Genomic DNA, 22,930 nt, shown 5'->3' with positions numbered 1-22,930 from the left:
CTTGCCTCTCTCTCTCTGCCTACTTGTGATAGCTCTGTCAAATTAATAAATAAAATCTTAAAAAAAAAAAAAAACAAAACCTGCATCTTGATTGTTCTTTTTCTGGTTATAAAACTAATAGGGGCTTATTATATAATATTCAAACACAGAATTGTATATAGAAATTGAGAGTCTCCCCCCCCCCCTTTATGTGGCTTCAATTTTTCACATATATGTAATTTTCACACATATGTATGTATATATTGATAGGGTAGTTCTCTGCAACTTTTTTTTTTTAAGATCTGTTTATTTATTTATTTTTCAGAGAGAGAGCACAAGCAGGCAGAGTGGCAGGCAGAGGCAGATTGAGAAGCAGGCTCCCCGCTGAGCAAGGAGCCGGATGCAGGATTGATCCCAGGACCCTGGGATCATGACCAGAGCTTGAAGGCAGCCACTTAATGGACTGAGCCAACCAGGCATCCCCGCAACATTCTATTTTCACTTAATGTATCACATTACAATTTTTCACATCAGCAAATATAAGTCTACCTCATTCTTAGTCTAACTGACAATGGACGTAAAGTCATTCCTAATTTTCCCCTGGTATAAACAGTGTCACAGTGAATACCTTGCTCTTTTATGTCTCTAAACAATCTGGTGAGTATTTCCATGGTGTCAGTCCTTCAGAGTGGAATTTCTGGATGAACGTGAATGTGCATTTTATAAAAGGATGGAGGCTACCCAGTTACCCTCCAGAGAGATACTAGCCCACACTCCCTCCAACCACATCCACGGTAATTTTAAAATGGCCTCTTTACACATCAATCTCCCTGACACCCCCAGTGGCTTGAGGTCCCCGCACCCTGCTTCTCCTTCTCCCACTCCCCTTGTGTTCTCTCTCTCTATCAAATAAATAAATAAATCTTAAAAAAAAAATAAATAAAATCTTCCAAGTTCACTTCTGGACCCTGCCTATTATTGTCCGCAGATTTCTTTGACAAAGTTAAAATTAAAGTAGTATATGGCGGGGCGCCTGGGTGGCTCAGTGGGTTAAAGCCTCTGCCTTTGGCTCAGGTCATGATCCCAGGGTCATGGGATCCCAGGATCATGAGATCGAGCCCCGCATCAGGCTCTCTGCTCAGCGGGGAGCCTGCTTCCTCCTCTCTCTCTGCCTGCCTCTCTGCCTACTTGTGATCTCTGTCAAATAAATAAATAAAATCTTAAAAAAAAAATAAAGTAGTATATGGTGCTTTTATTGTGGGGGGAATTGTTTACCTTGCATGATGACTTAGGTGTATATGAATGCTGTGTGCCCCTCAACACCAGAGCAGGCTTGAGGAGGTGGGCTTGACGGTGTGGGGGGTTGGGGAGTGTGGGGTGGGATGGTGGGGTGGGTGTGGGACTTGCTGGAAGGACGGGCTGTAGGAAGGCTCAGAGTCAGGGACTACTTGGAGGAATGGCTAAATTTAGAGTTTTGGGGGAGAAGAAATAGTAGGAGAGAAGGAAGGTGAGGAGGTGAAGGTCGGTAAATGTTACAAACCATCAGACTTGACTGTATGGGGTCTGGAGAGCTACTGTCCAGAGCTGGCTGGGGAGTGACTGCTCAGGACTGTGCTTCAGGCTTGCGGCAGTGTGACTGGGAAGGGGAAGGGACAGACTTCGGGCAGGGACATCAGTTTAGAAATGACCATAAATAGGGGCACCTGGGTGGCTCAGGTCATGAACCTGGCTGGAGTCCTGGGATGGAGCCCCATAATGGGCTCCCTGCTCAGCGGGGAGCCTGCTTCTCCCTCTCCCACTCCCCCTGCTTGTGTTCCCTCTCTTGCTATCTCTCTGTGTGTCAAATAAATAAAATCTTAAAAAAAGAAAGAAAGAAAGAAAGAAAAAGAAAGAACCATAAATAGCTTAGCTATTTATGTGGGCACACATACCCACCCGCGCCCCCCCCCACATACCCTGCCGCCTTCTCCCCTTTTCTGATTCTAATAATGGCATGACTATCCCTCCAGCCCCAGGGATGGAAGTCTGAGTCACTCTGACTCCTCCCCCAGCCCAAGTCCTGCCCGCAGCGATTCCTGCCGATTCCATCTCTATAACACCTCAGGTCTTGAGGGTCCTGCCAAGACCTTGGGTGAGGCTGGGCCCTCCTTCAGGGACTCGGACCTCCCTGGCCCAGGACCGATCCCCGAGTCCCCAACATCTTGTCACTGCTGTTGCCAGATGTTACCCCTGCCAACAAACACACTGTGCTCCTAGTGCTCTAGAGGGTCCACCGGGGGAAGTTCAAGTCCCTCTCTCTCCCAGACAGCCTGTCCAAGCTCCTCCCAGGTGGTAGATATCCTTAAGAGCCAGCCTGATGTGCAGTCCTGCCCTAAACCAACCAGGGTCTCCCCCATTGGAGTAATTTTGTCTTTGGTGCTTTGCTCCCCACTTAAGCTCCTCTTGGGACACCTTCTTCCTGTGCCCGGTTTGTGGGGATGGCACAGCTGTGTGGCTGGCTCCCCAGGGGTAGAGACTGAGTCTGGTGCCTCCACGCGAAACTTGCAGAAAACCTCGATTCAGTAACTAATTGCCGTTTGATTAGAAACATGGAAGTGTGGGCGTTTCCGATTCCGCTGACCCCACACTGGAGGATCTGAGCATTTTTCCTTTACACACCATCTTTCTATAAAGTGGCTTTCTGGTCCAGTAGCTGGCACTGCCAGGAATTCCAAACAAGTTCAGTAAATAGGGACTCTGTTTGCTCCTTTCTTCTTAAAAGAGTAACAGACTGTGAGCCAGGTATATGGGTATGAGCTAGGGTTCTGGTGCTTCCCAGCTCTGTGACTTTGAGTGTGTGTCCTAACCTCTTTGAGCAAATGCGAGCTGTCTCACCAAAGAGGCACCTTATGGGGAGGGCTGGCATGGAGCGGGAACCCAGGGACGCAGGGAGCAAGAGGAGGTTTAATCAGAAGACCTCGTCTCACAGTCCTAGGCTACTGCTGGGTTTGCAAAGGATACATGGGCCTCCACCCTCTCTGCAGGTGACGTTTTGACTCTGGAACACCCCTAGGCTTCAGGTCTGCCTCTCACTAGGGCTCCTGACACCCTAGTCTGCCACACAAAGGAATAGATGAGCCCCTTGGGGGGGAGCAGCAATTTCTTAACGGCCATTTCCGAAGTGGTAGTATGGGCAGCTGACATCCATAACCCAATCTCACTGTTTAGGCTACAAGGATCTTCAGGGGGTCCACGCTCCCTGTTGACAGGTATGGACACAGAAGCCCAGGTGCCTGGTAATACCAGGATGGCAAAAAGGCAAATACCAGGGGCTCTCAAGGTCTTTAACTGTGTTTTGAACAAGAGGACTGGGAACAGAGTGAAAGGCATCATGAGTCATTCTGGGACAGGCTGGCCCAAGATCAGGCCTTGACTGAGACCTCAGACTTTGGCGGGGAGGGGTGTCCAAAATCAATCTCCCCTTGGATCCAGTCTACTGGATCTCAGGGCCAAAGCAGTAGTTCTGCCTGGTTGGGACAGGGAGAAGGAAGCATTGAAGCCAGTAATTCAAGGTCGCTTTCTTGGCCCAGCCCCATCTGGCAGTGGGGACAGTGAGGCAATGAAGGGGAGAGCTGGGGACACAGGGCAGAAAGAGGTTGCTAGTATGTGGAGTTGGTGTGACCGGGTAAGTGGGGGCTGGGGTCAGATTTTTCTAAATAAAATCCGACCCAGCTGGTGTCTCATTTCCAGAACAGGGGCGATGAGACTTGGGTCGCCTGTAACAGAACCAATCATATTGTCTTCCGCGGGCCAACAGGCAAAGATGGGACTGTTTGCCAGGGTGGATCCTGATCGCTTCCAGATAAATCGTGATAAGCACCAACCACAACCGTTGAGCCGAGGGTGTGCCCCAACACTTTTCCTTGCGTTATGTCACCCACCTCTCCTGGCAGCCCGGCTACTGTGGTAATTCCCATTTCGGACGGGGGAAAACAGAGTTTGGCGGGGCTGAAGGACTTTGGCACTGTGACTCTCCATTGCCAGCTACAAAAGGCAGGGAGAATGTGGGTCCCTTGGCCCTGTCTCTTGCCTGTTGCCACGGAAACCCCTTTCCTGACCTTGCCTGCAGCCCCTCCGAGTGAGTCAGGACAGTGAGGAAGAGGGAGTGGGGCCCAGGCAGCCTGGCCTTACAGTTAGGGTAGGGTAGGATTAGCAGCTTGACCTTCTGGTGAGAAGCAGAGGAGGAGAGATTTCAGCTCTTGACTCGGATCAGTCTGCACAACTCGTGGACGGGACCGGAGTATCCGCGAGCGCGAACTTGAGGAGAGCCGACGTGCCCGTGGCCTCAGTCCAAGAACACGGAACCCGCACTTGGTTCATGCCAAGGAGTTTCAGCCCAGCCTTCGCGAAGGGCGCAGGCGTTTGCTCACTTTGGGGGTTTAAGCTGATTTGTCAGCAACGAACACCCAGGTTTAAATAGGGAATCCCGGAGAGAGGGGTTTAGCCTCGTTGACAGGAGTCCTAAGCCCTCAGCTCCCGCCCCAGCGCGCGGGTCCCGGTGGGTCTCTCGGCCTCTCGCGGCAGCCCCTTGGCGCCAATGGAAGCGCGCGCTGGGCGCTGGGGCGGGGTCCCGCTCGTGCGGGGTTGGCTGGGGCGGAGAAGTCCGGCCCGGCCCGGCCCCGGCCCCGCCTCCTCCCCGAAGAGGCCCAATCGGGTGGCGGCCTCCGACAGCCCCGCCCCGCCCCTGCCCGCGCCGGGGCGCCGGGCAGGCCTGGGCCGCCCGCAGCCAGGCAGCCGGGGGCAGCACCGGCGCTCGCATCTGGCCTGCTTGGCGGGAATGGCTGGCTACCTGCGGGTCGTACGCTCGCTCTGCAGAGCCTCCGGCTCCGCGCCGGCCTGGGCGTCGGCAGCCCCGACGGGCCCCAACTTGCAGGAGCAGCCGCGGCGCCACTGTGAGTGCCACGAGGAGGGTCCGGGCGGGGCGCGCGCCCGGCACCGCGACGTGGCGGCCTCCCGGGCGGAGACCTGGGAGCCCGAGTCGGGACAATCGCGGGGCTGGGGACGGCGGGCTTGGCACACACACAAAGAGCTGGGGGCGGCGACACGCTCCCCGGCCCCAGGCTTTCTGGCCGCGCCAGGCGCAGGGGTGGGGACTTGAAGGACGGTGGCAACTGGTGGCCCTGGCGCGGCGGGTCCTGCGGCCCTGCGCGGGCGGGGTCCCGGGCCCGGAGGGTATCTTGCCTGCCCTGCGTCCCCGGGAGGGGGACAGGCGAGCGAGTAGGGGGCCGGTGCACCCGGCTCGGTGTTCCGGTGAGAGCGAGGGTCGCGGCGCGGGCCCGGCTCAGACAAAGGCGGGGAGGAGGCATCCACTTCCCCTTCCTTTGCAGCCGGGCGCTCGGTAATCCCTCCTCACTGTCAGGCCCGCGGCCGCTATTTTTGGAGCCTTTCACGCGACAGCTGGAGGAGCGTCCTTTTTATTTTCCCTATTGTTTGGATGACTCCCACCCCCTACCCCGCTCCTCTCCCGTCTCACTTAAGTCTCCATCCAGGGGCCTCTCCGCGGCCCGACCGCCTTTTCTCGCCCGTCCGCCCCTGCACTGCTCCTTGGCACGCTCCTCTCTCCCGCCTGGGCAACTGGGCGGTTGGGCAGCGGCACCAAAAATGCCACTTTCCTGAATAATTCCTCACTGCTTATGTGGCACCCTTAACGTCCCGCTTAGGAGAGAAGACAGTAATCAGGTCAGAATAAGCAGGATTTAGCCTGAACCTCCATTACCAGCCTCGGCTGCCCCCCACCCCCAACCCCGTGGCATGTGGGCATTGGCCGGCACTGTGACTCTCCATTGCCAGGTACAAAAGGCAGGGAGAATGTGGGTCCCTTGGCCCTGTCTCTTGCCTGTCGCCACGGAAACCCCTTTCCTGACCTTGCCTGCAGCCCCTCTGAGTGAGTCAGGACAGTGAGGAAGAGGGAGTGGGGCCCAGGCAGCCTGGCTTTACAGTTAGGGTAGGGTAATCTTTAACGAGTGTGGGAGCAGCAGACCAGAATTGAGGAGGGGAGGGGGGATCGCTTGCCCACCCCCCTTCTCCTGCCAAGAAGAAAGGGGGCATTTCTGCTTTTGTATTTCTGAGATTTGTCTCTAAGTAGTCAGTCTTGCAACCCTCAAGGTTCCAAGTGGCCACAGGCCTCAAAACGGAGTTTCCCATATGGTACCAACTTTAGCAAAATAGAGTGGGAGTTAAAGACATTCTCCAGTTCTTCCTATTTCTCCCCTGCACTGATGGTAGGAAAGAAAGCTTTTTTAGTCGTAGGTCTTTCCAGAAGTCCCCAAGCCGTTGGTTTATTAATGGGGCCAATATGTAGTATTTGAGTTGGACAAGAGATTCCAACTGGGCTTTCTGCTAGCTTGTTAACTGGCGACGCTGCAGGAGACAATGATTTGGCATTCCCCTCGAGGTCAGGGAAAGAATTTTTTTTTTTTTGGCTAAAACACTCGTGTGTCTTTGCTGCTCGGTAATTCATGCATGGCTCTAGTTTTGGAATTTCTAGGCCTCCCGTGTCTGTTGGTGGTGGTTCCTATATGCTGGCTTTCTTGGCTTTTGGGAAAGTGAGGGTAGGCTCGGCCCAAGCACTCACGGGGAGAATGGTCTTGTCTGGCCTGCCTTACCTCCACTCCTCACCTGGGAACTTTTTGATTTTCTCACCCTACCTCTTAACTTTTCAGACCTTGGTGACTTGCCTGCACTCAGATTTCAGGGAGTCACTTAATGATTGTTCAAAGTTCTGCAGACCCACCAGTGGAGGGATTTTGTTATTTTTTTTTTTAATATTTTACTTATTTATTTGAGAGAGAGAACAGGAGAGGGGGGAGGGCCAGAGGGAGAAGCAGACTCCCTGCTGAGTGGGGGAGCCTGATGTGGGACTTGTTCCCCGGACTCCTGAGCCGAAGGCAATTATCCAACCCACTGGGTCACCCAGGCACCCCCACTGGTGGAGTTATTATGTGTTCTCTGCTGAAGCTGGTTTCAACCACAGTAGGTAGGACCACTGCTGCCCCATCAGAGGGATTTTGGGTGGGCATGTTTAGGCCTGGCAGGTTTAGAGGAACGTCTTCCAGAAGGCCTGGGGCCAGCCCTCATATCCTCCCTGGGAGGTTGAAGTCTGTTGCGCTGGTTCCATTCAGGGTATGAGGTGCTGGACACTGCCCTCTGGTTCCTGGAAGCCAGGCTCTGTGACCAGTCCTGGAGTTTACACTAATGGAAATGCATGTTGAAAATGCCAGTACAGGGACCCCTGGGTGGCTCAGCCCGTTAAGCACCTGCCTTTGGCTCAGGTCATGATCTCAGGGTCCTGGGATCCAGCCTAGCATCGGGCTCCCAGCTCAGTGGGGAACATCCTTCTCCCTCTGCCCTTCACCCCACTCATTGTCTCTCTCTCTCTCTCTCTCAAGTAAGTAAAATCTTTAAAAGAATATAAAATGCCAGTGGATTGCACATTTTAACACCGTGTAAAAGTGTGAGCTTTTCCAGGGCAAGTTGCCCATTGCCTGGCAGAGATGGCCCCCATGTACATTTGTGATGGACTAGGGGCTGGGGTATAGCTCAGTGGTAGAGCATTTGACTGCATTTGTGATGGTCTGGTGCAGTCTGCTGATGAGAATTCCCCAGTCCCTGTGGCTGTGCATTCCAGGATGGGGGGTGGGGGAGGGGAGCGGATTTCATCCCAACAGGAGGCAAGGGCAGGGTAGCAATTTACTATAGACCAGATTGACTGTGACTTGACATTTCATTTGACTTCAACAACTACTGTGTTCTCCTGTGGGTCAGGCACGGTGCACGGTGCTGGGGATAGAGCCAGGGGTAAGAGGCAAAGATTTCTGCCCTTGGGGAGCCCAAATTCTAATGCGGGGACAGTCAGTAAAACAAGGCCAGAGTTGGCTAGTGTGGTGTAAAGTAACACGAGCTGAGGGGAACAAATCAGACAGGCAGGTGTGCGAGAAAGTTTGGATGGGACGGCGGGAAAAGACCTTGAATGAAGTCCTAAGGGAAGGAAGCAAACAACACGCCATTTGGTTGTCTGGTGCCAAGGCCATGCTGGAGGGGACCACCTTTGCTTGGGGAGGAGTGCCCGAGGCTGACATGGAGTTAGGAGGGGTGGTTAGGGACCGATTAGGTCAGGCCTCGTGGGGGGCCTTGCATTTCTGAGGGCTTTGACCTTTACTTGGAGTGCAAGGGGAAGTTTTGGAGGGTTTTGAGAAGATTTACATTAAACAGGAGTGCTCTGGCTTCAAGGTCTTTGTAGGAGGCTTGTAGTCCTAATCTCGCAAGAGTTGGAGAAAAGAAAAAAGAGGGAAGTAGCGCTGGGGGGTGGTGAGAAGGGCTTGGCTTCCGCATGCATTTTGAAGGAAGAGCCCTTCACCTTTGTTGATCTTAGCTTCTCTGCTGACCGCAGCCAAGGTGGGAAAGTGGTAAAGCACTCACTCTTCGGGGTGGCTCTCTCGGGACAGAGAGACCTTCAGCCTTGAGTTTGGAGGGACAGGCTTTGAAATCCTTACTTGGTGTTGGGTGCTAACGGTCTTGGGGAGGAGAATTGGCCTACTGGGCCACCTGTGGCTGCTGTAATTCCATCCCGCACTCTGGCCAAGAGGATAGCGTGCAGTATTGCATGGTAGCTGGCCCTTGGAAGCTGTCAGGGAGGCCCATGCACTCTGTTCCTTGGATTTCAGATTACTTGTCATCATTGTCTCCCAGAGAGGGGCAGATGCTAGGGGTGTCTCTGCCATATTGTCTGAACCACACACCAAGTCTTCCAACTCCGATGCCTTGGGGCGCACGTCCTTGGAGGGTAGGTGATAGGCCTGGAATGAAGGAGAAGCTGTGCCCTGCACAGCCCATTCTAGCTGTAGGTGAGCGCCAGCTCTGTGTGGGGAAAGCAACTCATGCTTCAGGAAGAGACTGGGGGGCTCAGTGGGTTGAGCGTCTGCCTCTGGCTTGTGACATTCCAGGAGTTCCTGGAAATGCCGGGTCAGGCTCCCTGCTCACTGAGGAGTGCCTGCTTCTCCCTCTCCCTCTGCCACCACTCCCCCTGCTTGTGCTCTCTTTCTCTCTCAAATAAATAAATAAATAAAATATTTAAAAAGAAAAAAGAAGAAGAGACTGGATTTTTATGTAAAAGCTCCTGGGTTGTCTTCCCCCCCCACCACCGGTTTAAATTTTTAAAAACTTAAAAAATCTTATTTTTTATTTTGTATCGCGGTAAACAACTACACAACAAAAATCTCCATCTTGACCGCTTTTAAGAGTGCAGTTCACTAGTGTTAAATATTTTCACATTGTTGTTGTACAACCAATCCCCAGAGCTCTGTAATCTTGCAAAACTGAAACTCTGTACCCGTTAAACAACAATGCCCCACCTCCTCCTCCCCCCAGCTCAGGGCAGTCTCAGTTCCACTTTCTGTTTCTATGAATTTGACTACTCTAGGTACCTCCTGTAAATAAAAATAAATAAATAAATAAATAAATAAATAAATAAATAAATAAATAAAATATAGTAATAGCTTATTTGGGTCCTCATAATGTGCTCCAGGTTTATCCCTGTCATAGCTTGTGTCAGCATTTTCTTAATTTTTACGGCTGAATAGTCCATTCTCTATATACTCATTTAAAAAAATAGTCCATTTAGGGGTGCTTGGGTGGCTCAGTGGGTTAAAGCTTCTGCCTTCGGCTTAGGTCGTGATTCCAGGGTCCTGGGATCGAGCCCCACATTGGGCTCTCTGCTCAGCAGGAAGCCTGCTTCCTCCTCTCTCTCTCTGCCTGCTTCTCTGCCTACTTGTGATCTCTGTCTGTCAAATAAATAAAATCTTAAAAAAAAAAAGTCCATTTGAAATTGTTGACCTTCTGAGTAAGGTACAGGAATTGGGAAAAGCATAGGCAGTATGGTTATTAATTCCTTGCGTATTTATTACTGCTTCTAATTTCTAGTAAGTTACCTCTTACGTATGTTACTCGCAGCTGGATTGAAAGTGTTTGGGATGTAGCGGTGCTGTCTGTCTGTGTAAGTATTCCACATGATGAGTATTTCCCCCCGGCCATCCGGGGGGAAACGGACTTTGTGGAATTTGAACCTAAAGAACTTGAGCAGCAAAAGCTGTTGACTTAGCTCCAGATCCCATCCATCGCTGTCAGAAACCTTGGCAGTGCTGCCTTTTTTAGCTTCCGAGCAAGTCCATTCCCATTTGAGTGGTGGGGACCCCAGTCTTGGAGAAACTTGGAATTAGGAACATTGTTTAACGTTTGGAGGGACGTTTCTCTTAACCTTCCTGGATTTGTTTCCAGAGTCTTCTTTCCAAGGCGCCTGTCACATTTTGTTCATCCGTTCGTTCCTTGACAGACCTTGAGTTGCTTCTGCCTCTTGGCTGTTGTGAATAATTCTGCTATGGACATGAGTGTACAAATATCTCTTTAAGACCCTGCTTTTAATTATTTTGGATATATATCTAGAAGTGGGATTGCTAGACAGTGTGGCAGTTCTTTTCTTTCTTTTTTTTAAGGGGGGAAGGGCAGAGGGAAAGGGAGAGAGAGAATCCCAAGCAGGCACGCCCAGAGCAGAGCCCAAGGACCCCCCACCCCCAACTCTATCTCCCCACCCTGAGATCATGACCTGAGCCAAAATCAAGAGTTGGATGCTTAACCGACTGAGCCCCTGGGGGCCCCTGGACAATATGGCCATTCTATCCTTAATTTTTTTTTTTCTATCTTTAATTTTTTGAGGAACCATCATACTGTTTTCCATAGTGGCTGCAACATTTCCATTCTCACCAGCGTCTTACACAGGATTCTGGTTTCTCCATATCCTCACCAGCACCTGTTGTTTTCTGTTTGGGTGAGGTTTGTTAAGTTAGTTTTGTTTTTTGATAGTAGCCATCCTCGTGGGTGTGAGGTGGTATCTCATTGTGATTTTCATTTGTATTTCCCTAATGATTAGTACTGTGGGGTGACTTTTCATATGCTTATTGGCCATTTATATATCATTTTTAAAAAATATTTTATTTATTTATTTGACAGAGAGAGAGAGAGATCTCAAGTAGGCAGAGAGGCAGGTGGAGAGAGAGGGAGAAGCATGTTCCCCGTCGAGCAGAGAGCCCAATGTGGGATTCGATCCCAGGACCCTGAGATCATGACCCGAGCCGAAGGCAGAGGCTCAACCCACTGAGCCACCCAGGAGCCCCCCCATTTATGTATCATTTTTGAATAAATACCTATTCAAGTCCTTTGCCCATTTATTAATTGGTTATTTGTTGTTATTGTTGTTTGAAATCACCTGATTTTAAAACCTTGGTCACCAATTAATATATTTTTAGAAACCCTGCCTGAGCAGTGTCTTTTTTTTTTTTGTAAATTTTTCATGATTTTGTAATTGTTGGTTTTTTTTTCTAAGATTTTATTTATTTGACAGACAGAGATCACAGGTAGGCAGAGAGGCAGGCAGGGAGAGAGGAAGAGAAGCAGGCTCCCTGCCGAAGGCAGAGGCTTTAACCCACTGAGCCACGCAGGTGCCCCATTGTTGGTGGTTTTTATTTTATTTTATTTTATTTTTTAAAGATTTTATTTATTTATTTGACAGAGAGAGATCACAAGTAGACAGAGAGGCAGGCAGAGAGAGAGAGAGAGAGAGAGAGAGAGGGAAGCAGGCTCCCCGCCGAGCAGAGAGCCCGATGTGGGACTCGATCCCAGAACCCCAAGATCATGACCTGAGCCGAAGGCAGCGGCTCAACCCACTGAGCCACCCAGGCGCCCCTTTATTTTATTTTTTAAAGTAGGTTCCATGCCCAGTGTGGGGCTTGAACTCACAATCTTGAGATCAGGAGTTGCGTGCTACACTGACTGAGCCACCCAGGTCCCCCACGCCTCTGCTGCTTTGCCTCCCGTGGCTGCTCCCATCTCTGGCAAGTGTGCCTTCAGGGAGGCTCTACTTGTGACGTTTTTTTTTCCCTTAAAGATTTTATTTATTTATTTGACAGAGCAAGTGAGAGAGAGAGCATAAGCAAGGGGAGCGGCCGACCCAGGGAGAGGGAGAAGCAGGGTCTCGGCTGAGCCGGGGAGCCCGATGTGGGGCTCGATCTCAGGACCCTGGGATTATGACCGAAGCCGAAGGCAGGCGCTTAACCAACTGAGCCCCCCAGCGTCCCACTCCTGCCTCTGTTAATAGCCCCTGCTTGCTCGCTCTCTCCATCTGTAGGTTTCCCCTTACATACTCACTCCTTGAGGCCTGCCACTGTTAGGTTTTTCTCAGTGTTTCAGGAAGAGGTACTTAACACCTGGTTGTAAATAAGTGGGCGCTGTGTTCTCTGAGGGTTTGATACCTGCCGGCACAGCAGGGAGGGCTGCCCGCTGTGATCTTGACATTGAGCCCTGGGTCAATTACTGTGTCAGTTACTGGGTCAGTTACTGGGTCAGTTACTGTGTCTGAAACCCAAAACTTGAGTGGAGCCCAGGTGAGGCTGAAACCTTTAGGACTGGCCCCAGATGAATTCTCCTTTGGGATTATAATTACGGCAGATTCAGTACAGTTAAAAAAAAAAAATCTTCATTCGCTCTCATGACATTAACTCATAAGAGATGCTCTTAAAAACTAAGCTGGCTGTACAACAGCCCAGTAGACTTTCTGCAGGTCCTAAAGCCCTTTTATACTCAAGCTTTCAACCAAGAATGGTGGAGGAATTTTTTAACTTGGGTCCAAAGGCCCCTTCGCGTCCTGGAAGGGGTGGTAGATCACCACCAGCCAGCTGCGTCTGCCTTGTTCTCTAGGGAACAGAATGTTTGGAGTCTGTGTTTGCTCTGCGCTTCTCTGCATGTGACCCACGAGGGTGTCTAGAGCCGCTCTTCAACCAGAGACCTGGGATCTAGTCTGACTTCTGACACAAGCCACACTCCCTGGGTCTCATTTTTCTTCCTAAATAATCTCTCCCATTCTTTTTAGGTTAAAAAAAAAATCTGTTTGCATATCCTTGGGAGATTATTTTTAGATTAAAAAAAATCTGTGCACATCTTTGGAAAGTGAGTCATTTTTGCTGCACATAATTCACCTTTTTCTTGGTGGGCCGGGGATGTCAGCATGAGTCACACGCTGGTGCGTGTTGTAGGACGGTGATAGGCTTGCGGTTGTGGGGTTTTGGTCATTTCTGTTTTAAAGGTGCGTAGGTGGTCCTGCTTGTTTAGTCTCAGGCCTGCTTTTCAGAGATTTCTTTCCCTTGCCAGCCTCCCAGCGGTGGTCACTTCTGATGTTTTTAAGTGAACGTCCTGGTCCCCTCTTGGGACTTGCTGTCTAATCTCTGGTGAGGCGGAAGACCCAGCACAGTGTCTGTAAGGATTGTGTGCAACATAAGAGTCCGTGGGCCCTGAGTGAGGGCTGAGGCGGCTGCTGAGGACAGAGTCCCGCTCTCAGCTGTCCTCCTCCTGTTGAGCTTTCTGGTGATAGAGGCCCGACTGTAGGTTTTACACAGACCCGCTTGCCTGACTCTGGAGGCCCTGCTTCTTCCCCGGCTGTGGGCAGAGCGACGTGCTGGAACAGGATACCTCTCTGTCTGCTACAGCTAAGGTTCATCGAGCTCTCCCTCCAGGTAGCCTGCACTGATTGAAGGGGATGGGCGGTTTCCTTGAGTTTTCCTTGGAATTCACTGCTCAGACTGTTGGTTTGTCTCGTGAGTCAGACTTTCCTTGGAGAGCCTCCCCCCGCTTCTCTTGTCCTCTACCATCTCCCTGGATCTTAGATGCTTCTCTGACAGGACTGGCCCCCCGAGCCAGCTTGGCTCAAGGATTCTGAGTTCTGTTCCAGGGGCCCTAAGCCTATGCTTTCCATGGATTTCGAAAGGTGTGAATCCTGGATGTGTTGTCTTCAAGCGGTGTATCTGGGAACGGGGTGGTAGCGGCTCGTAGGTGTCCCTCCCTGACTTACTACTGGATGGGGTGGCCCCAGCTGGCTGTTAGGCTCTGTGTTGGACTCTGCTGCCATCAGATCCCAGGGCAGAGGTCTGATGGGCCAGACTGGCATCCTACTGCCCAGTCCCGGGCAGCTGTCCTGGGCGGGAGAATCCAGGCCCCCCAGGTGGCCGGGGAGCTGCTCCTGCGGAGGGGGAGGGAACATGGGTAACGGGGTCCTGGCTGACACTGCTCCCTCCTTGGTGAAGGGCAAGTCCGGCCAGGTAGGAGAAGGGCTCCCCCTCGAGCCTCCTAGAGCTGTGATCACTGTGTGTGCCTGGTTCCAGATGCTGACAAGAGGATCAAGGTGGCGAAGCCGGTGGTGGAGATGGACGGCGACGAGATGACCCGGATCATCTGGCAGTTCATCAAGGAGAAGGTAGCCCCTCCCAAAGCAGGTGGCTCTCCGCATGGCCCCTGATCCCTGTGACAGCCCTCGGGGCTCACCTGCCACCCTGGTGGGCAGCCGCAGCCCCGTTTCCATCCTTCCATCCACCTTGCTGTCATGTCCACACCATGCATGGTTTTCACGACGTCGGGCAGTGGCCCTTCCTCAGCCATCTGTCTTGTGCCGGTGCCGAAGCCTGCATGTTTTCCAGAATGGGGGTGCACGCTCAAGGCCTATCCTGTATGGTGTCCGTCTTGATGTCCCACGGTCTGATGGGCGTTCTCAAGGGAGTGGAAAGAGCAGGGTGGGTGCTCACCTTTCCTGAGTGGTTCAGGGACGTTATCTGGGGTCGGGGCCGTGGTGTGTCCTGACAGCAACGGGTCTGAGGCATCATGGCAGATGGCTCCCAGCATGGCTGCTGGGCTTCTCCAGAGTCTCATGGTCTGGATCTCCCTGGAGAGCTTGTTGTCCATGTAAAGACCCCTGTCCTGTTTTGTGTGTGTGTCTGTAAGAAAAAGGTCAAGAATGGCCACTTCTGAACGGGGAAGAAGAGGGAACCCATTGTACGGAGAAATCTAGATACATCTCGAGTTGGTGGGCCATCGCAGTCCATGCTAGGGGCTGGGCCCTCTGAGGGGCTGCAGCCTGGTCCGCTGGCCTCTTTCCAGAGAGCCCTGGCATCCTGACAACTTCCGCCTGGACCCTCTCCCAGCCCCCCTGCCGTACTGCCCCCTTCCCTCATCCTGCCCTTCCTGGGTGTCCTGTGCTATGGCCCTCACAAGCTCCTGAGACACACACACACACTGATGCCTTGCCCCGGTCATCTGTCTCTAGCTCATCCTACCCCATGTGGATGTCCAGCTCAAGTATTTCGATCTGGGGCTCCCACACCGTGACCAGACCGACGACCAGGTCACCATAGACTCGGCGTTGGCCACCCAGAAGTACAGTGTGGCCGTCAAGTGTGCCACCATCACCCCCGATGAGGCCCGTGTGGAAGGTGTGAGGGTGTGGAGGTGGGTGGGTCGGGGCAGTGGGGGCTGTGCCATAGCCCAGTCTCCCTGCAACATCCCGGAGGATAGGGGAGCCCTAGGGGTTCCTGCAGATGAGGCTGGGTGGGGTGGTGCTCCCAGGTCCGTGGTGTTTGTGCTGTGCTGTGTGGCTCTGGCCGGGGTAGGGGTCATGGGCGACAGCGAGGAGGAAGTTCATTCTGATGCTGTTATAGTAAGGACAGGCTCTCTGGGCAGCCTGCCCCTCTGGCCTTCTAGACTGTTCCGCAGGCAGGTTTAAGGAGACACTGGGGCCACCCCTGTCCAGCAGAGTGCTCTGTGTCAGGCATGTATCCTTGAGAGCCTCAGGGCTCTCTCTCTGGCTTATATCTCTTATATCTTATATCTCTTATATCCCTGTTTTGTGGACAAGGAAGTAGGGAGTCACCCTCAGTAATGTGGGCCGGACCTGGCGGCTGGAAGGGCACGTCTACAGTGCGGCCGGGTGCTGCTGCGTCTGAGCGTGATGTGGGAAAAACGGCAGACGCGAGCCATTTCTAAGTTTATTTAATTGCCCAAAGGCTAAGTGTTTTAGCAATCATTTCATTTTCCAGCTCAGGTTAAGCCACTTGCATAAAACTCACAGTTGGAGGTGGTGGAGTTAGACCCAGAAGCCAAGAAATCTGATCCCACAGCCCACACATTGGTATCCCAGACGGCCCAAGGCCGACTTCCAGGGCTCCCGTCTGGCTGCGTTCTTGCTGAGGGTTCAGATTTTGGTTGGAAGGTGGGGACTGCAGCGGGGCCACTTTGACTCTGTCCTCACAGAGTTCAAGCTGAAGAAGATGTGGAAGAGTCCCAACGGGACCATTCGGAACATCCTCGGGGGGACCGTCTTCCGGGAACCCATCATTTGCAAAAACATCCCCCGCCTGGTCCCGGGCTGGACCAAGCCCATCACCATCGGCAGGCACGCCCACGGTGACCAGGTGGGTGCCGGTGAGGGTGGGCTCGTACTGGCCGGGGCACCGTCACCCGGACACCCCAGGCCTGAGCCGCGCTCTCGTCTCCGTAGTACAAGGCCACGGACTTTGTGGTGGACCGGGCTGGCACGTTCAAGATCGTCTTCTCCCCGAAGGACGGCAGTGGCGCGAAGGAGTGGGAGGTGTACAACTTCCCTGGCGGCGGCGTGGGGATGGGCATGTACAATACCGACGAGGTGAGGCCCCCGCGCGGCTCCTGAGCGCACCCCTCCCCGAGCCTGGACCCCTCTCGGGCCGCTGCTGACTGTGGGTTCTTACTCCCCCTGTGTTCGTGGCTGAGGCAGGTCTGAGGCCTGTGAGCAAATGCAACCAGGACACGTTCAGGGGAGCCCGCAGTGTGCCTGGGGCGGAGTGGGACGGGAAGACTCCTGCTTAGCGAGCTGCCCGCTCCCCGACTTTCTGTGCTCCTTCTCCCGACACCCTGACCTCTTGTGCTCCTCTGACACCCCGACTTTCTGTGCTCCTTCTCCTGACACCCCAACCTCCTGTGTTCCTTCTCCAACACCCCAACTTTCTGTGCTCCTTTTCCCGACACCCCAACCTCCTGTGCTACTTCTCTGACCCCCCGGCCCCCTGTGCTCCTTCTCCCGACACACTCCCGGGGGCATGTAAGTTGGCAGCATGGTTGGCTTAGCCAACTGGATAAGCATTTCCCCTTCCCCAACTCTTGGCTTTCATGTCTTCCATGGTTGCCCTCATTCTCTGGCTGTGAGGAAGTGGCCACAAGGAACCCCAGGCTTGTCCCCTGCCAACTTCGTTGCCCTATCAGAAAAGAGCCTTTTTGTTCATGGTTCTGGCAAGAGTGCCCGGCCTGGTCACAGGACCACCTCCGAGCCAGTCATGGAGGGCTCAGAGAGGATGAGCCCAGACACCCGTACACTCTAGAGACAGGCAGGTGGGCGGAGAGAATGAGACCCACCCCAGCCATATGGTCTAAGAACTGGGGAGAGGAGGGTAGTTTCCCAAAGCAAACTTGAGGGGCTGCTTTCTCCCAGAAGTTGGGAGGAGGCTGCTGGGCCAGTAGAAACAGCTGCTGCTCCCTCCAGGGTGTCAGGGCAGGTGGTGTGGAGGGAAGGGATGCTACTCCAGGGGTCGGGCCTGGTGCCCAGCGACCAGAAAGGGCTGGCGGTCCCCAGGCTGGGGAGCACACCAGGGACCTCTCTCTCTCCCCCTGCAGTCCATCTCGGGTTTCGCACACAGCTGCTTCCAGTATGCCATCCAGAAGAAGTGGCCGCTCTACATGAGCACCAAGAACACCATCCTGAAAGCCTACGATGGGCGCTTCAAGGACATCTTCCAGGAGATCTTTGAGAAGTAACAGCCTCTCGCTTTATTGCTCCCTAAGGATTCCACAGCCTTTCTGGCCTGTCCCCCAGCCCCCAGCCTACAGGGGGGCCACTGTCCCAGTGCATTTGGCTCAGCTCTGAGCTTGGGGGGAGAGCCCCAACCTGTCAGCCTCCCACCGTCTCCCCACAACAGGCCCCTTTGCTCCCAGGCACTACAAGACTGACTTTGACAAGAATAAGATCTGGTATGAGCACCGGCTCATTGATGACATGGTGGCTCAGGTCCTCAAGTCTTCGGGTGGCTTCGTGTGGGCCTGCAAGAACTATGACGGAGATGTGCAGTCGGACATCCTGGCGCAGGGTACGCTGGGAGCATTGTTCCCCAAGGGGGTGGGTTGTTGGTCTTCTCTGGCTGCGGGATTTTTCAGACCCTTTTCGTAGAAAACTTCTCTAGTGTGGCCCGCTGGCTCATTGCAGGGTTTCCCATGGACAGCAGGGGGCAGGAACTCTCTGACATCTGAGGGAGGAAGGCTTCCCAAACTAGGTTTGGACTAGTGCATTACTAAAGCTACTGTTAACAGAGAAGAGGAGAACATAGGAATTCAAGTTCTAAAGGGCTAGGTGTGTCAGCTTTGAGGTTGTCCCTGTCCATAGGCCAGGTGACTGTGGCTCCGGGTTTGGGCTAGGTTTGGCTCTGGGAGAAAAATGGGATTGAGCACAACCGGGTGCTTTTTGAGGCACAGAGAATTCATTTTGCCCAGTAAATCTGTTGGATGCAGAGTATTGGGGAAGGTGGCAAAGCCCCAAGCCGTGGAGTGTCTTAAGACACAAATTGGATTGCAGCAGGAGTGTGAATGAGGCCGCCAGATAGGTAGCATGAGAACTAGCCCAGTCCTGTTGGGAACGAGAGCGGGAAAGGCTGTGGGAGTTGACAACAGGGGAAGTACAGAGAGGGAGGAGAAGCAAGGTTACAAGAGATGGGCTGAAGTCTAGCTCCTGATAAGGAGGAAAGTGAACTCCACCCAGGTTGTGAGGAAAAAGCCTAGGGGCCTGATGTTTTATAAAAACCTGTGGCTTTATTATTTCAGTAAGTGCAGTGGTGATCCTCTTGCTGGAACAATTCCTGTCTAGGATGGAAGGATGAAAAGACATAGCAGACGAGAGAAAGGCATGAAAGTTACCCTTAAGTAATAAGGAATTGGTGAGTGTGAGGGTCCAGTAAACACGGAGAAGAGACACCCTCCCCCCAGCCACAGACATTCTTTTTTTTTTTTTTTTTTTTTTTTAAAGATTTTATTTATTGGGGCACCTGGGTGGCTCAGTTGTTAAGCCCCACTCAGTGGAGAGCCTGCTTCTCCTTCTCCCTCTGCTGCTCCACCAGCTTGTGCTTTCTCTCTCTTGCTGTCTCCGTCCAATAAATAAAATCTTAAAAAAAGTTTTTTACTAATTCATTTATTTGAGAGAAAGTGAGAGAATACAAGTGGGATGGGGGGCAAGGGGTTGAGTAGAGGGAGAGGGAGAAGCAGGCTTCCCAATGAGCAGAGGGACCGACATGGGGCTCAATCCCAGGACCCCCCAGGATCATGATCTGAGCAGAAGGCAGACTCTTAACTGACTGAGCCACCCAGGTACCCCTTAGACAACTAGTTTTCTTAAAGAAGTTTTTTACTTTTTTGGGACGCCTGGGTCGCTCAGTCAGTTAAGCATCTGCCTTCAGCTCAGGATATGATCTCCGGGTCCTGGATGGAGTCCTGCATTGTGCTCCCTCCTCAGCAGGGAGTCTGCTTCTCCCTCTGCCTGGCGCTCCCCCTGCTTGTGCGTGTGCTCTCGCTAGCTCTCTGACAAATAAAATTAATAAAAAAAAATTTTTATAAGTTTTTGGCATTTACTCTTATTTATTTATATGACAGAGATCACAAGTAGACAGAGAGGCAGGCAGAGAGAGAGGAGGAAGCAGGCTCCCCGCAGAGCAGAGAGCCCAATGCGGGGCTCGATCCCAGGACCCCGAGATCATGACCTGAGCTGAAGGCAGAGGCTTTAACCCACTGAGTCACCCAGGCGCCCCAATAAAAAAATTTTTTTTCACTTTTTTCTAATTCTTGGGATTTAGAATTCTTATTTTGGTGCCATGGGGTGCTTTTGAACCCCAGGAGACCTTGACCAAAGGAAAGGTTGACATCTGGATTTGGGGAGATTTGGAAATAAGTCTCAAGTTTAAAGTCACCTAAAAGAGCAGTAGATAAAAGTGATGGTTATGCAGTCGTCTGCTCTCTGCTTGAACGGGCTGTTTGGGTGTGAGCCAGGCTTCGGGGGTGAGGGGACGAAATTCTTAGGATCGGGGGCCCTGGAGGCGGGGACACAGATGTATGTTCACAGGCTGATGAACACCCGATGCCCTGTGCGGGGCTCCGGAGACCCATGACAAGGGTAGACGAACCAGAAATGGGGGCTGTCCTCCCAGGCGTCGTCGGGGCTCCTGAGCTGAGAGGCAGCTCCCAAGCAGGAGGGCAGGTGGGCTCACCCCAGTGGTCTGCGGAGTGGTGTTGGCACTGAAAGGAGGGCCTTTCCCATCCACAGGCTTTGGCTCCCTTGGCCTGATGACGTCTGTGCTGGTCTGCCCGGACGGGAAGACCATCGAGGCCGAGGCTGCTCATGGAACGGTCACCCGCCACTATCGGGAGCACCAGAAAGTGAGTGGGAAGACTATGGTCACATGCGCTTCTACCCCAGGGGCTCAGGACCCACTGGGAAGCTGGGTCTGGCTTGTCAGTCTGGGGGTGGGCACCTGCATCCAGGTGGCCCCCTTGTTGGCTGTTTGGCTCCTGAGCCCCCTGTGACCCCTGCCCCTACCCCCCCAGGGCCGGCCTACCAGCACGAATCCCATTGCTAGCATCTTTGCCTGGACACGTGGCCTGGAGCACCGGGGGAAGCTGGATGGGAACCAGGACCTCATCAGGTGAGCCGAGCGGGAGGGGGCCTGAGCTGGCCCGGGGAGGGGGGGGGGTGTCCGGGCCCAGGCTCCGTAAGCTGGGGCCTCACTCTGCCCCACCGCCTGCAGGTTTGCGCAGACCCTGGAGAAAGTGTGTGTCCAGACAGTGGAGAGCGGAGCCATGACCAAGGACCTGGCGGGCTGCATCCATGGTCTCAGCAAGTGAGTGGCCTGTGGCAGAGGGTGGGGCTGGCCTTCGGGGACCTCAGGGCTGGGTGGGGAGAAGTCCGAGGCTCCTCTTGGAGGCTTCTTCTGGAATGGGCTTCGCTGCCAAGGGCCTGAGATGGGACAGGTCCACAGTCCTGAGGCCCAGTGAGTTTGTCCCCATCCCTAGTGGCTCGAGCTTTGCCCTCCCCTTCTGTACGAGCGCCTGCTCAACTCCTGGCCGAGGTGGGCTCCAGGCAGCCTCTGACAGGTGGCCTGGGTGTGCCGCTCCCCGTGGGCCCAGGAGGGCAGCCCCCCGCCCCAGGTTCCTGAGCCCCGGCTCTGCCCTGGAAGGGCCTGATGGGAGCTGTTCCTCACGCAAACCAACCGTGTTCTTTTGGCAGTGTGAAGCTGAACGAGCACTTTCTGAACACCTCCGACTTCCTGGACACCATCAAGAACAACCTGGACAAGGCTCTGGGCCACTAGTGGGGGCTGGGCCGGGCCGAGCTGGCTGCTGAGTAACCCCCCCCCCAGGCCTTTCTAGGGGACATTTTTTATAAGCAAGATGTTTTTAATATCTTTGTGTTTCCCCTCATGGTGATGTGAGGGAACAGCGTGTTTTACCTCAGCCCGTCAGTGTGTTTTGCATACTGTAATTTATATTGCCCTTGGAACACACGGTGCCACATTTAGCTACTAAAACAATGTTCACAAAAATCGGCTGCTGTGTTTGTGCCCGGGGGAAGGAGGCCGCCCAGCCTGGGCCCCGGAGACAGAGGGCCTCCGGGGATGGTAGGTTGTACCCAGGACAGACAGGGACACCGCAGGCCTGTGTCCCGGGCCTCCATCCGTCAAGGGCCACCTCGAGGGGAGGAGACCAGGCAGCAGCGTGAGCGTCCTGAATTCCCTCAGAGCTACCTTGCAGGCCTCTGGGCTCCCTGGAATGACCTAGCACAATCCTGTTACTGTACCCTCCTCTCTCTGCTTTGGGATTGCCATCACTTCCCGTGAGATTTTGGTTTTTTACTTTGTTGGTTCTAACCTCAACATCTCCAGACCTCTTTCTGTGGCCTTTTCTTGGTCTTCAAAATCGATCCCACACAGCAGCTGCCCCTACGTCCCCTCCACGGCTGCCTGGGGCTTGGGGCTCGGACCCGGACTGGGGGGACCCCACGCAGTCTAGACCACTGGGTCCCAGACTCGGGTTCATCTTCACTGTTCTTTGGCAAAACCGGAAAGGTAAGATGATCAAGTTGCTGTAAAGCTGGAGAGACCGTCGGAAGGGCTGGCTTTCACGCAAGGATTGCGTTCAACTTGGTGTCTGGTCCCCTTCACTTGCTACAATAAATACTTGGCAACCCTAAGTCCATTTCCCCAGTCTCCCGGGGGACTCTCCTGGCTCCTGACACTGGACAGTTGGGACCTTGGGAGCCTGGAGATAGGCACTAGCCCCCACTCGCTCCAGTGGCCTCCATCTGGTCGAGGGACTACTTACTCCCTTCGCCAACCCCACTGAACTCCCTGGGGCTGTAGGAGGAAAGCTGGTGTGCTAGCTCCGTGTAGGCCCATCTCCTGGGGCAAAGCGCAAGGTTTCCGGCCCTTTCTTGCCCATCACAGGGAGCTGGCAGCCTCTGAGTGCAGTCTGGCATCCTGAGCTGGCTTCGGTCCTGGTGCCCTGTTGGTCGGTCAGGAGGGGAAGCAGCTTTCCTCTGCAGGTGGTGGGAATTCTGGGGCCTGGGCCCTTAGCTCTTGGGGGGGCTCTGGGAACAGCTTCCGGTAGGTGCCTAGCCCTTGCAGGTGGCCATCCCCAATGAGGTAAAGGATGGTCTGGGTTTCTTCCCCTCCTTGGAGAGAGATCCCCCGGCTGTGCGGGGTTTGGGAAGCCTTGTTGCGGGTTCCTTGTGGGGGAGGGGTGAGGACCGAGTCCTCAAGAACCAGGGGAAGAAGCACTCACAGTCACCTCGCTAAAGAATATTCATTTATTTATAATTATTGCTAAGTAAACTTCTCTTTTAAACAGGAACATAAAAACACAGTAGGGCTTTGCACAAGTGGAATTTCTAAACAGGTGGTTTGTATACATGTCAAAATAAGTTAGGATGGAATTTGTCCAGGAGTTTCCAAGTCACCCAAGAGGCCTCGCGGGTGCCTCTCTT

At 53.4% G+C, this 22,930-nt stretch overlaps 1 protein-coding gene across 1 annotated transcript; it reads left to right on the top strand.

Moving 5' to 3' along the window:
* The first annotated feature begins 4,740 nt into the window (after nucleotides 1-4,740).
* Nucleotides 4,741-22,124, top strand: LOC111152653 (isocitrate dehydrogenase (NADP(+)) 2, mitochondrial). Its single transcript, XM_022511196.1, has 11 exons — nucleotides 4,741-4,910; nucleotides 14,220-14,311; nucleotides 15,155-15,320; nucleotides 16,138-16,298; nucleotides 16,385-16,528; nucleotides 17,530-17,666; nucleotides 17,848-17,999; nucleotides 20,216-20,328; nucleotides 20,497-20,594; nucleotides 20,697-20,789; nucleotides 21,176-22,124. Exons 1-11 carry the CDS (start codon nucleotides 4,796-4,798, stop codon nucleotides 21,258-21,260), a joined length of 1,356 nt encoding a protein of 451 aa, XP_022366904.1. The 5' UTR covers nucleotides 4,741-4,795; the 3' UTR covers nucleotides 21,261-22,124.
* Nucleotides 22,125-22,930: the final 806 nt, after the last annotated feature.

This window comes from Enhydra lutris, unplaced genomic scaffold (assembly GCF_002288905.1).
Source record: "Enhydra lutris kenyoni isolate GAN:26980312 unplaced genomic scaffold, ASM228890v2 scaffoldscaffold29, whole genome shotgun sequence".
In the NCBI taxonomy this organism is placed as follows: domain Eukaryota; kingdom Metazoa; phylum Chordata; class Mammalia; order Carnivora; family Mustelidae; genus Enhydra; species Enhydra lutris.
Note: the sequence above shows the minus strand (reverse complement) of the source record. Positions and strands in the feature narration are given on the sequence as shown.